At 44.0% G+C, this 13250-nt stretch overlaps 1 protein-coding gene across 1 annotated transcript; it reads left to right on the top strand.

Moving 5' to 3' along the window:
• The first annotated feature begins 7138 nt into the window (after window positions 1-7138).
• mex3a (mex-3 RNA binding family member A) lies at window positions 7139-12055 on the top strand. Its single transcript, XM_070912601.1, has 2 exons — window positions 7139-7559; window positions 10908-12055. The coding sequence occupies exons 1-2, from the start codon at window positions 7139-7141 to the stop codon at window positions 12053-12055; spliced, it is 1569 nt and encodes a 522-aa protein (XP_070768702.1).
• The last annotated feature ends 1195 nt before the right edge of the window (window positions 12056-13250 follow it).

The following is a 13250-nucleotide window of genomic DNA, read 5'->3' as shown; positions in this document are numbered from 1 at the left end:
CACAAATTAAAAGCAATTGAAGGATGCTGGAGATAATTTACAGAGCTGTTCCTGGGGATGCTCATCATTAACAGTACAGCGGAACATGAATTTTACATGACCTATGTACTGAGCTGTAAATGGTTTGTTTACACTCGTGATGTTCATGAATGTTGGGACAGGATTGTGGGTCACTTGTAGGAAAATCAGGCCAGGGAATCCACGCTTGCTGTGATTGTAGCCTCCTCTGGTCCTAAAACTGCACATTCAGGCCAGGATTCATTTGTTATCTGTAACTCTGAAATTATTGCATAATTCAACTCACAAAGATGTATAGATTTTCATGCTTTGGTACAAAACTGTACCCTTCAAAATGTCCCGCTAGGACGACCAAACTCACAAAAAGTACCTTAAGAACCACAAGTGTCACTTTCGGGGCACATTCGTCTACAGAAATGGATCCTAACTGTAAGCATGTTTCTGACATTGTCGCAATGATGTGGTCAAAAACACTTTTTGAAACACAAAATTGAAAGTACTATCAGCAAAAAGTACTCTTATGTTAAATTGACCCTTTCAGAGTGTTATGTTATCATGTATATTATATTTTTCAGCATTTTAAGCTGCTGGCGCTGCACTTATTATTTATTTAGTTAGTTCAATTTAATTCAGTGTAGTTCATTTAATTCCAAGGGGTGTTCAGGGACAGGATGAATGCCGGAGGCAGTCTGGTGAAACAAAAAATGCCTGACCCTTTTCATATTTTCTGGGCGTTCCCTTTATTCTTTTCATGGTAACTTGTGGCTCAGGATGAGTACCTCTTTAAAATACTACTGGCTGCTATCAAGAAAGCCACCACAGGGAAATGGCTGCAGCCACACCCTCCAACAGAGGACGAGTGGAGTGTAACTGTAAACAAAATAAACTGTATGGAGAAATTGGAGAAATATCATCAATATGTAAAATACTGGAAAAAATGAACAACATATACATGCCTATAAGCTGTAATCCATTACATATGTCATTGAAAGACCCCTTTCTTGTACAAGTATTATGTTGCCCATATCTATCATATATCATATAGCCTTCTTGTTGCCTGAAAATATCACTAAAATTAAAGGTTACTTCACCAGGATAATCCACACAGTATCAGTATTGCTTTCCAGGGAGTCCTGAGTACATATATAAAAAACAAACAATAAAAAATAAGACACATCATCATCAGGAGTACTGGTGTCCTGTCCAGCTTATTCCACACAATTTCACCATGATACTGCAGGCTGCTGCTCTTGAATGCAGCACTCCTTGCTACTTTAGTGACTTCAAGTTTCTGGCTACACCACAAAGCTTTAAAAACATACTTTATATACTGTTGGACAGTTAAATTGATAATGATGAATTATTGAAAACATAGATTATTGTATGTTTTTGAATGTTAAATACGGCCATTAGATAAACCCACTACATTTATCTGTGTATATTCATCCTGTGCAAAACACATCATTTCCGTCTGAAATGTTGTTGAAGTACTAAGATGTTGTGGAAGAAGAAGTATTCAAATCCTTAATACTTTAGTGAAAGTAGAAATACCACAAATACCACAATGCAAGTTCTCTCTTCAAAATTTTACAGAACACTAGCAGCAAAATGTACTTAAAGTATCAGAAGTACTCAGACAGTGCATATGTGTTATATTATTACTATTATATATGCATTAATAGCATATTTTATAAAGTGATACAATCAGTTTCGTATGTAAAATCAGAATCTACAAAATAATGCGTGCCAAATAAATAAAAAGCACAATATTTTTCTCTGAAGAGTAGTGGAGTATTAGTGAAAAGAGGCATGAAAATACTCAAGTAAAGTACAAATTGTTCTTAAGTACAGCAATTGAGTAAATGTATTTAGCTACTTTCCACCACTGGTATTAAATGCCATATAATGTAAATACTCAAGTAAAGCAGATGTGAGTACAGATCTTGTGTAAATGTACTCAGTCACTTTCCATCACACGTCTGAAAACGACATGAAAGCTCATCTACTTTGCATTTCATCCTTTAAGTGCATTAGAGCTGCATCATGTGTAATCAGGTGTGAGAGGGTTTAACTCTAACAAGCCATAATGATTCAGTGACATTTCATTAATTCAGACATGACCCAACCGGTAATTTTACAGTGTGACACCGATCCCGGGACTCAATCCTTTTGCAGATTAAAGATCTTTCATTGTGTACAGTAAAAGCAATATCTGAATCAACTGACTGTCACACTACCTGAAATACATTCAACAAAATCAGAAATTAATGCCAAGAAGAAAGTGAAGGCAAAGCAGGACCTCTAAGACTTCTAGGGTCTTTGTGACGTGTGTGAGATCACCACCATGCGGGAAGTAAGCGGTGAGGTGAGCCTTACTCATCACTAGGCGTGTCACTGCCTGTACAGCATCAATGTGATTAGAGAGACGGGGGTGGGGGGTGGGGGTGGGGGGGATGACCTAATACCCGTAAAAAGCAATGAAGTCATACTACCTGACTCATATTCCCAGCTGACACCAGCTCTCCCAATCACAGCATCCCAGTGCATGCGTGTGTGTGTGTGTGTGTGTGTTTGTTGTTAGAGGGTGAGGTGAGAGTGTGTGTGTGTGTGTGTGTGTGTGTGGGTCAACTTCATATGCATGTGAGTATTTCACAGCAGTCGAGTGTGTTTGTGTGTGCAGGGGAAACAGAATCACGTGCGCAGAGTTCAAAAATGGAAAATGTGCCGACACGCTCGTCACACCAAAGCGCTTTTGCTGCTTTGTTGCAGATGAAACAATTAGCTAGCTAATCACAAAAATTGATCGACAATGATTTTGACAATTGATATTTCATTTATCAAGCAAATTTGTCAAATCTTCCCTGGTTCCAGCTTCCCAAATGTGAGGTTTTGCTGTTTTTTTTTCTGTTTCATATCATTTTAAATTGAATATCTTTGGGTTCTGGACTGTTGGTGGGACAAAACAAGCTATTTGAGCATGTCACCTTGTGCTCTGGGAAACTGTGATAAGTACTTATTATTCCACATTTTATAGACTAAACGATTAAATGACTAATAAAAACAACTGACATATTAAATAAATTTAGTTGTAGGCGTAAAAAACAGCCAAAGTTGGGGATATGACAACACTCACACACACAAACAGTAGTTTTCTAAAGAGTGTGCTTGTGGGTCACGCTGCTCACTGAGCAAATCCCCAAGCATTGTAAAAAACGAATAAGCATACCCAATAGGATTGACTCCAGTGTGGAATGAAAACCTAGATTTGAATTTAATTACTTTACAGTCTCCATGTCAAGTCTTGTCAAACATGATTCAGAGAAAGGGCAGTTTTAAGTCTGTGGGGGTAACATACTCGTTGACCTTCACTTTCTGGTAATGGAAGTGATTTTTGCCAACTTACCTCCAAAGATGGATGGATGGAGTTTGGGAGGAAAAGACCTCGTTATCTGAGTCCCTGCATGATGGTCAACCTTCAGAAAAAAACTAAACAAACTGGTGATTTTACAAGAGGTTAAAGAAATACTCGGTTGCTTTAAGTGTGATGAGGTTTTTGCATGTTAATTATAAAATGTTAACTCCACCACAACCTCTCCAACCCACCCTTCCCTCTGTTGTCTTAAACTTATTGTTTTTTTTTTGTTTTGTTTGTCTTATTGTATCATCATTATGTGCAGTCTGTCTGTAAGTCCCTGTGCTGCTGCCCTGCCCTGTTCTCAACACTGAAAAAAAAAAAACTTACAACAAATAAAAACAAATGAGCATACAAATAAACAAAAGTTTAAAAAAAGATGGAAAACCCCACACACAAAGTGACCTTTGCATGTAGTTTTTCATTTGTTCAGCTGATCGACTTCAGGGCTCTCGCCAGCTTATGAGCACAAGATGTGGTATCATTTGCATGAGGTCTTACATCATCCCTGAGAGCCCGTTCACTATGGCATCAGCACGTGGTGCTTAGCCAACATATCCCTTTGTGCTCGCAGAAGCCTCATTCAAGTGACAGCGGGGCACCAGAAAAGTCTTGAAAAGGACATCTGGCCATGGAAGTCAAAGGGATGTCCTTTAGGGATTCTCAGACATGTATTTACAGCCTATTAAGTCTGCCCTCTTTTAAAGACAGACACTGTCCATAGGTGAGAGTGATATTTGCATGGACTCTTGGACAAAGAGAGTGGTATGTGTCTCTGCGGCACAGTAAACCACAGCATTTCCCCAAAGATGCCAGTCAGCCTTTCATCGGGGGGGAAAAAAGAGAAACAGCACTACTGTGACGACCAGATGGTCAAGATCATTGAGGGTTTTTTTTATGTGCAAGTAACATGACCTCAGCACTCTGGGTTTCACAAGTATCCTGTGGCGAACACACACACACACGCACACACACACATACACAGAAACACAAGTGTACAAATGACAATTGTAGCCCACAGCTACAGGCAGTGAGGTCTGAATGAAAACCAGAACTGCTGTGGTCCATTCAGAGCCAGAGAAGGTTTAGTTCAGGGTCACAAAGGTTATGTGGTACAACAGGACACGCCAAACTCACACATCCAGGCGGAGAGGGGTGTGTTGACAGGGGGGAAACACTATCCCAGATCCATGCTTCTTATTGATTGAGGCTCTGGACTCCCAGCGGACCCCTTTTAATGGAGCCAGACGAACTCTTGGACACACTGACATACTGGCCCTTGTGTGGTGCTTGTGCCCATCCCAACCTGTGCTCTCGCCCAATCCCGTGGCCTCTCCACTGGGTGGGGACTGGGATTGGGGGCAGACCCCCTGGGCCCACCCTCTGGTCCTTCATGCATCACGCCATCCTGCTCTCTTTCCTGCTGCTGTTTTTATCCATGTCATTGGGTGGAGTGGAGATGTTTTAATCCTGGATTCATAGCAGGAGTCTCCCTGTGAGTTCTCATCTGCAACACACCCTTGGGGAACGAACCCCTTCCTGATTGGCACCCAGCGAGCGCGTCTAGACTGTGATTATGCATGTAAATACACCTGCTCTATCTTACTGGGACCATTCTTATCACAACATTTATATTGTTTCTATCTTCAGACCTGGTGTTTGGAAATTTGTGATTATATTGTTTGCTCTGTTCTATGTGTTATTAAAAGGCAGAAGGCGTTCTCACTAGAAATGCTAAAATATTCATGCTGAATCTCTCTAAGAGTCACATGTCACGCTCAGTCTGTCATATAAGCCCAAATGGAAGACACAGTGTGTGTTTTTGTTTTTGTGATTGCAGTTACAGTGTGGGAAAACACCACATATGATGGAGATCATTATAAATTGAATTTAATGGACGGGGTTAAAATGCACAAGTAATCTACAGAGTGAATTCAACACCTCCCATGGGAACACAAAGCACACACACCAAGAGATTTCGCAGAAATTTCGTCTAACAGCAATTCATATATAAACATCAGTGAACAAGTCCAGTGTTTCCCTAAACACGTGGATGTAAAGACATCTCTAATTTCTGGTGGGGGTAGAGAAATAATGTGCATGGTGAAGCGGTGGAGCATCTAATGTTTTCTCAGAGTAAACATCCCCAGAGTTTGCCTCGTCATTCAGGTAGCCTTACGCAACACATACTCACTGTACATCCCACCATGCATATGCACAGATGGTAGCGACAGGCTAAGCTTGAGTTAGACTGACACTTTGAGGAAGCTGAAAACATGGTTGCTGCTCAGCACTGTATGGCAATTTAAATACCAGCTCCAATGTTTCCCTCAAAGCTGTATTTATGTTGGTGACCCAAGTGTAATAATAATTTACAACTCAGTAATAAAATAATTATGGGCTATCATGGAGACATTTCTCCACTTTATTTTTTTTCCTGATCTCACTTATTTATTGTAGATAAATGCACACTTCCAGGGTTTAATAACAGTTCATGTAAGTTGCTGGTACTTTGCTGCCTGTTTGGAACCTAAAAAAATCTCCAAAAATGGAAAAGGTCTAACTAAATGCATTGGCTGTATTAACATATTTTTATTAATATTATCATCAATAGTATTATTATTATTACTGCAGTTTGAGTCTTTGTGTTGTACTACAACCATGCCGTCAGGCGTGGCTTCTGTCGAGGACATCTTGGGGAGTCTGCACGCGAAACGAACGGCGCGGTTCTTTGTTCACCGGGGCTGCTGCAAAACCCTTGTTTTTTTTTTTTTTAACGGGAAATGTGCGAGGGCTTTTCTGATGTTCCCCCGCTGCATAGGGTCTGCAACGCCTGTCTGACAACTCCCTTTCTCTTCTCCTCCTCGTATACAGCCCCCACCGCCCCCTCCAGACACCCTCTTTCCCTCCTATACATAACATCCTCATGCGCAACGGCGCCGGAGACAACAACGCGGTGACCTGCCGCAAAGCACGGCTACATAGAGGTGGGCGGACACCCCCCACCCCCCACACACACAAAAAAAAATGTCACTAACTCCTTTACTCCCCAAATTCATGTCAGATGGTCCACGATCCCCCTCATTATATGCCGGGGCTGCTCGTTTCTATCTCTGAAAGATAAAGTTGACATCATCTTTTCAGCAGCAGCAGCAGCACCAGATGACCATGTGCGCACTGTACTGGCACCTTTTGATACGCAACTGTTTACATCCTGGATGGCTGTTCTTACATAAGTCACCGAAATGCGGTTTTCAGGCATCACTGCAGCTCTAGAGCCGCAAACGAGTCTGCGTTAAAGACGAGTGCGGTGCAGGAGGTAAACGATTAGGCATTTTCTCTATAGGTGACGGGAGGAAGCTTGGTTTGAGATGCCACAGGCTTGGGAACCTGAGACGGAATGGTACAACGGGAGGGCGGCTCGTTTTGTCTCGGCGAGGAGGGGAGCTGTGTAAACCAGACTGGGTGGAGCAACACATCGCCCGCCCCATCTATCGTGCAGACGGCCTTGTGTCCCGTTTGCCTGGAGCTCGGAGAGAGACTACTGTACTGAAAGTCTGGCGGATAGAGAGAGAGGGGGCCGGTCTATGGGAGGGACTAGCGCAAAGGGGGGAATTGGAAGGAGGAGGGGGCGAGGAGGAGGCGGCACGGGTGCTGTTTCTCCAGTCTCTTTCCCCTGTCTTTGTCTCACACACTCTTTTGTTAGCCATGCCTAGCCTGCTGGTTCTAGCAGGGATCATGGAGAAAAATGGGGGCTACGGCGGGGATCTGGCCGGCTCCGGCTTCGGAAGCGAAGGTCTCCTCGTGCCGCCCGATGAGGAGGAAGACGACTCTCGTGCCCTCAGGGTCGCGCTGGGCCAGTTGTCTCTGCTGGGGCTCGGGGAAGGCGAGGACGGCGGCGGAGCCCCAACAACAGGAGTACAGGACCGGAGTAACAATAACAACAACCACCACAACCACACGAACAGCGTCGGAGGTGGCGGGGACACCGCGATTCTGCAAGGGAAAAGCAAGTTGTGCGCCCTGTATGAGAGCTCCTCAAGTGAGACGAAAGGACGAGGCTGCAACATAACAGAATGCGTCCCAGTGCCCAGCTCTGAACATGTGGCCGAAATAGTGGGGAGACAAGGTAAACCGCTGGCTTGCAAATAATTTCCCCTCAAACTTGTGCTTTTATCCCACTAACAGTGCTGCTTTATCCCCGCCGTGGTTTCCCGTGTGCTTTGTTTTTTGTTCTCTAACTGTTACCTGGTGTTATTTGACAAAGAAAAGGGAGTGGTGTGTGTGTGCTCGCGTGTTTTTTGTACTCCCCCGAGACATCAGCCTCCCACTTTTTCTGCTACAGCGTTGTAAGTTCTCGTGTACTCATCATAACACTCGTACATTGAAACAAGTCGTTCGACGCTTTGTGTTTATTTTGCTTTTGAGTGGATTTGCACAGAGGCACGAGAGAGAGCCCCGTTCCCTACTGGGCGAATTATTCTACATCCACGCCATCAATGTCAGCGCACAGACACACACTGGAGCACGGAGAGCACTTGCTTCCTTTGTCGTCTGAGACGCGCCAGACTGTTCAAAAAGGCAACGTGCAGCAGGCGAAGAGAGGGATGCCTTTCACTCTGAATCGATTGCTAAGAAAATAACCACATTTAACACATTTTGTCTCAGTGGTTGAAGATGTTTAGCCTCTTTCCAAATTTATGCAGCTCGTTGTTTATGTTGCGCACTGCCCCAGTGACACAATTGGACAATAGAGCCAGCGTGGTCCACTTGTTTTTTTCAAATGAGGGAGTTGGAAAGTTCAATTCCAGACACATTACAGATTTTGCACGTTTTTCTTACAGTCGGAGGTTTTTTAATGGAACAAAGACCTGAAGTTGAATGACAGCAGCTGTCAAACAAAGGTGTGAAAGTCGGGGGATAAGGGGAGGGGCGCATTAAGACAGTGTTGCTGCTTGGCAGACGGGATGGCCTTAAAGGGTGACTCAGCGAGAAGTTGCACCAGGAGGTGGGAATCCTTTTTTAAAAACAGAATATCGGTTGTTTGGGCTTATTTGCAGTGAAACTGCTGTCAGGTGATTTTTCACTCCATCCAAGTTCCATATTTATGTACAAATGTGCTGTGAACGAGCTTGAACCTAAGTTTTGAAGCAGGGAACCCAGAAGTAGATTTATTTTGTACCTTCTTTCTTCTGCTTGGTGGTGGTGGTGGTGGTGTTTGTGTGGCTGCACCCATTGTTAACTGTTGTGATGAACCCATGGGTGAGAGGGGCAGGGGAAAAAAACAAGGAAGGGCAGTATAGCATCTAAAAGCTGAATGGGAGTCACGCCTTGGAGCTCAACACAAGGGGCTCCTCATGAGCCCCACTTCACTGCACACTCTCAATACCACATGGTTGTCTGTCAGGAGAGGGAGTAATAGGCGGTTGGGCAGAGAGGAGTACAAAGGCTGCAGGGTGGGTAAGGTACCATTAGCAAATCCTGATTTATCTTGCAACAAAAACAAACAGGTCTTGAATAATGTCAAAAGGGGGTTTGTAGGAGTTGAGGTGGCTTCTTTTGCCAATACTCCCCTTTCTTGCTCCACTGCTGTAGTGATGTGGATTTAGTTTGTGCTGCTAAGTGCCCCTTGTATCCCATTGCGGTTCCTGTTCTTTACTCTGAAGTGTAAGTTTTGAATTTTAATGGGGTAACCGAAGACAGCCGGAGGGTGGATCCAGTGAGCATAAGTGCAGGGAGAGGGCCCTTTTGCCTTGACCGGGAAGAAGTGCTGATTTGGGGGGATTTGAGTCGAGCTGCTTTTGATTCGGGCCCTTCGTTAGCTGGCACTACATACACACCCCCTTCCTCTCAGCACTGTGCATCACAGCCCGCCTGGTGAATCTGGCAAACAGAGCGTCCTGTCATGAAGAAAGGGTTGGATATGATTGTTTTCTCCTGTCAGAGTCACTGGCATTGATTCGCCAGGATGCTCTTGCACCTTCCTCTGGAGCTTCATAGATCAAGGGTGGCTTTGTTTTGAATCACAGGCACCGCTTACACCACAGTTTAATAGTCGAAAATTAATTTGTCTCCAGTGACCTTAATTTCTGGTTTCGATGAATTAATCTTTGCCTATTTTGTTTACAGATAATTCTTTAATTGAGACATTAATTTGGACTAATTGAAAGGTGCAATGTAGTTCGAGAGAAGGAATGTGGCAATTGCTCTTTGATCTCCCGTGGCATGAACAAGTCTATTAGCTTAATACCAGGCAATGGCCTCAAAGGGCATTTTCAGATTTAGGGTATGAGCAATGCTAAACCTTCATAGTATCACCATCCCTCTGTCCCTACCACTAGTCTCTGGGAAGTAAGTGTTCCTGAACAAAGTGGACCTATTTAGTAGCATTAGAGCAACATTCGTCTTCAGTTAAGGAGTCTTTAAAGCTTTTGATACCTGCTGCTGTGATTTTCAGATAGGTAATGCAATGATGTGCTGTGTGATCTGAAGCACCTGGAGTCTGGTAAGATGAGCTCAGATTTGTTCACTGAATAGACAGATAGATGGATGCCTGATGATTCTTGCTCGTCCAAAGAAACGCACAGGCCTCTTTAAGACACGGCCGAGACGAGGAAGGCACGTTTAAGTCGTCAATAAATGTGGAAGTCTTAATGAGGAAGCTGCCCGAGTTTCTGAATGTAAACTGACCCGTGTAATGCTTGATGCCTTCTTCATGGGGTGTAATATAAACAGAATTGCTATCTTTTCTTACCACGTTCCTCTTGACCTCAAATGTACCTGGCAATTCTCCGAAATAATGACTGATTTACTGTATGTCCTGTTCTGTCCCATTACAATGTCAGGTAATTTGTCATGAAATAACATTAACCTGCACTCTCTCACATTTAGACTCTGCCTTAAAAGCACTTTACAGCAGAGTAAACTATTACACAGTGATCAGAAACAGGGCAGATGTGGAGCAATAAATGACCCAAAAACTAAGCATGTGTGGGTCGACTGTACTGTCTCGTAAGTTCAAGGAGAGGTCAGAAAGTGATTGCTCACCAGCATTGTGCAAATGTATTGCATCTGCTGAAGCTCTTACAGCCCTCCAAAACAGCAACGTCCACGCTGGCCAATACATCTGAACCATCCATATATCTCTTATTAAGATGTGTGCCTGATTTAGAGCTAATAAAAAAACTGAACCTAAACACTGAATAGGTACACTAATGCTTAGCTGCTGGAAACCTTATAAATCATGGGAATTGCTCTGTATCCTGTACTGTATCCTTTGCCAGTAAAAACCTGCAACGTATGAAGTTAAACTGGTCACAACTGGTGACCAAATCTGTCAGCTCAGGTTGATAACAAAGTATGCTCTCACTCGTAACCGTCTTGTAGCTTGTAACCACTTGATTCGTGAGCCACAAAATGTAATGTAACCGATGTATCATATTTACTTATTCAGAAATGTATGTTGGTGTCTCTGCAGGTTGCAAGATCAAAGCCCTGCGGGCCAAGACCAACACCTACATCAAAACCCCCGTTAGAGGAGAGGAGCCTGTATTCTTAATCACAGGCCGGAAGGAGGATGTTGCACTGGCCCGCCGTGAAATCATCTCTGCTGCAGAGCACTTCTCCATGCTCCGGGCATCCCGCAACAAGCTGGGAGTGTCCTTTAGCGGCTCCCCGCCTACACCTTTGCCAGGTCAGACCACCATTCAGGTGAGAGTGCCATACCGTGTCGTGGGGCTGGTAGTGGGGCCTAAAGGCTCCACCATCAAACGCATCCAGCAGCAAACCTGTACTTACATCGTCACTCCCAGTCGAGACCGCGACCCTGTCTTTGAAATCACAGGGTCACCGAGCAACGCTGAGCGGGCCCGCGAGGAGATTGAAGCACACATCGCCTTCCGAACAGGAGGCCTGCATGACCACAATAATGAGAATGACTGTCTGGGGCCGAATGGTGGAACCAGCCCAGCGGGCAGTAGCGGTGGTCTGGAGAGCCGGCTACAGCAGGTGTGGGGGCTGCAGGGGGGCCAGCGCAAGCCTCTCACCAGCAGCTACCGCCAGAACTTCTCAGATGCCATGGTTGGAGGGGGAGGAGGAGGTGAGGGAGGGGGAATCTACAACAAGGGCAACTTCTCCAACTCCGGAGAGAAGCCATGCTCTTATTTTGGATCAGAGGGTACCCAGAGCTGGGGCGACCCCGACTACCCCAAACAGGTGGCCTTCTACGCCCAGCAGCGTTCCAAGAGCTTTGGAGGCCTCCCGCTCCCCCTGACCAGACTCTCCCCTGGCTTAGCCGAGCCCTGCGGAGGTGGAAGCACCAACAACTCTTCAGTCACCAGCATTGTGCCCGTAGCCGGCTCACCTCATGCCCAGGCCCGCCGCGCCCACAGTGAGCCCACCTCAGCCGGCGAGGGTTTCCCAGGCCGTCTGCCAGTGCCGGACTCGCCACCGGCCACTGTGCGGGACTGCATGACCTGCTTTGAAAGCAAAGTGACGGCTGCCTTGGTGCCCTGTGGCCATAACCTCTTCTGCATGGAGTGTGCCATCCGAATCTGTGAGCTCAACCACCCGGAGTGCCCAGTGTGCCACACCCAGGTCACACAGGCCATCCGAATATTCTCTTAAGGAACCACATCAGTTTTTATCATTAGTTTTGTCAGTGTTTGTTCAATAATTATTTACTGTTATTATGATTATTATTATAATACACATTTTTGTTTTTCAGAAAATTTAAAAACAATCAAGCAGATATTTTAGAAGGCACTGCTTGCTTTACTAAAAAGTATAAGAAATATTTTTAAGTTTTTCTTTTATATATATATATGCATATATATTTTATAAAAGTTTTGTTTATAAGAGAAGTATAGTACCTTGCATTTTCAGTTTTTTGACTGCTGCTGTTTTTCATTCATGAATCACAGTGTAGGCAGAGGTAGACAGTAATGTGAACATTTTATTATTCAAATTTTTATTTTGCCATGAAGTGGGTTTATATGGAAGGAAGAAGATGATTGTTGAGGTACCCAATCTGCACCTGACTCACCCAGAAAGTCAATGTTGTTATTAGAAGGAAAAAAAACGTAGAATTTTCATTGCACCTTACAATCATCTTGGTCTAAAATAGGATTTTCAATCATACCTTGAAATTTCAGGAGCTGATGTGAAGATGAATTCAGCCTTTTCAGTTTTACTGATGTTGATTGTGGTTTGATATAATTGGTTCATAATAGATATTAATTTTTGCAAAATGAAAACGTGAATAGATTGGTTCTAGTCAAAGCCTTGTAATCTTTACAAGAAAACAAAAGACGGCCCCTTATTTCATTCTTATACCTTTAAAGTCTTATAAACCAGATCAATCCTAAAAAGGGATAGGACATTACATCATTTATTTATAGTAATTGGTTACGTTTTATTGGTTTCATTATTCACAGAGATAGATGAAAGTTGTGTATCAGTAAAATCTTCTTTCCAGTAGCCATTGATTACACTTTGGTCACTGCAGTTTGTTGAAAAGATTCAGTAATGCTTGCTCCTCGTGGCACTTGAAAAGCATGTGGTTCCTCGGTTGGCTTAAAGCACTGATTTAATTTGTGAGGCCGAAAGCCTTGGAATTCATCCAGTTGGCTAGTTCTCGATATCTGTCTCCCCAATGGACTTGTTTCAAAGCCACCTTAACCGCGCTTTATTGTCTTGTGTGGTCATTTGGCCACAGTCGCTGAACGATATAGGACACAGCAAGAGCCCCAGTCAACAAGCATTTCTCTGAGGTGTGCACTGTAAATAAAGAGGAGAATTAGTTTGTGGACAGAAGCCGAGT

The sequence above is a fragment of the Enoplosus armatus genome, chromosome 9 (genome assembly GCF_043641665.1).
Source record: "Enoplosus armatus isolate fEnoArm2 chromosome 9, fEnoArm2.hap1, whole genome shotgun sequence".
In the NCBI taxonomy this organism is placed as follows: domain Eukaryota; kingdom Metazoa; phylum Chordata; class Actinopteri; order Centrarchiformes; family Enoplosidae; genus Enoplosus; species Enoplosus armatus.
Note: the sequence above shows the minus strand (reverse complement) of the source record. Positions and strands in the feature narration are given on the sequence as shown.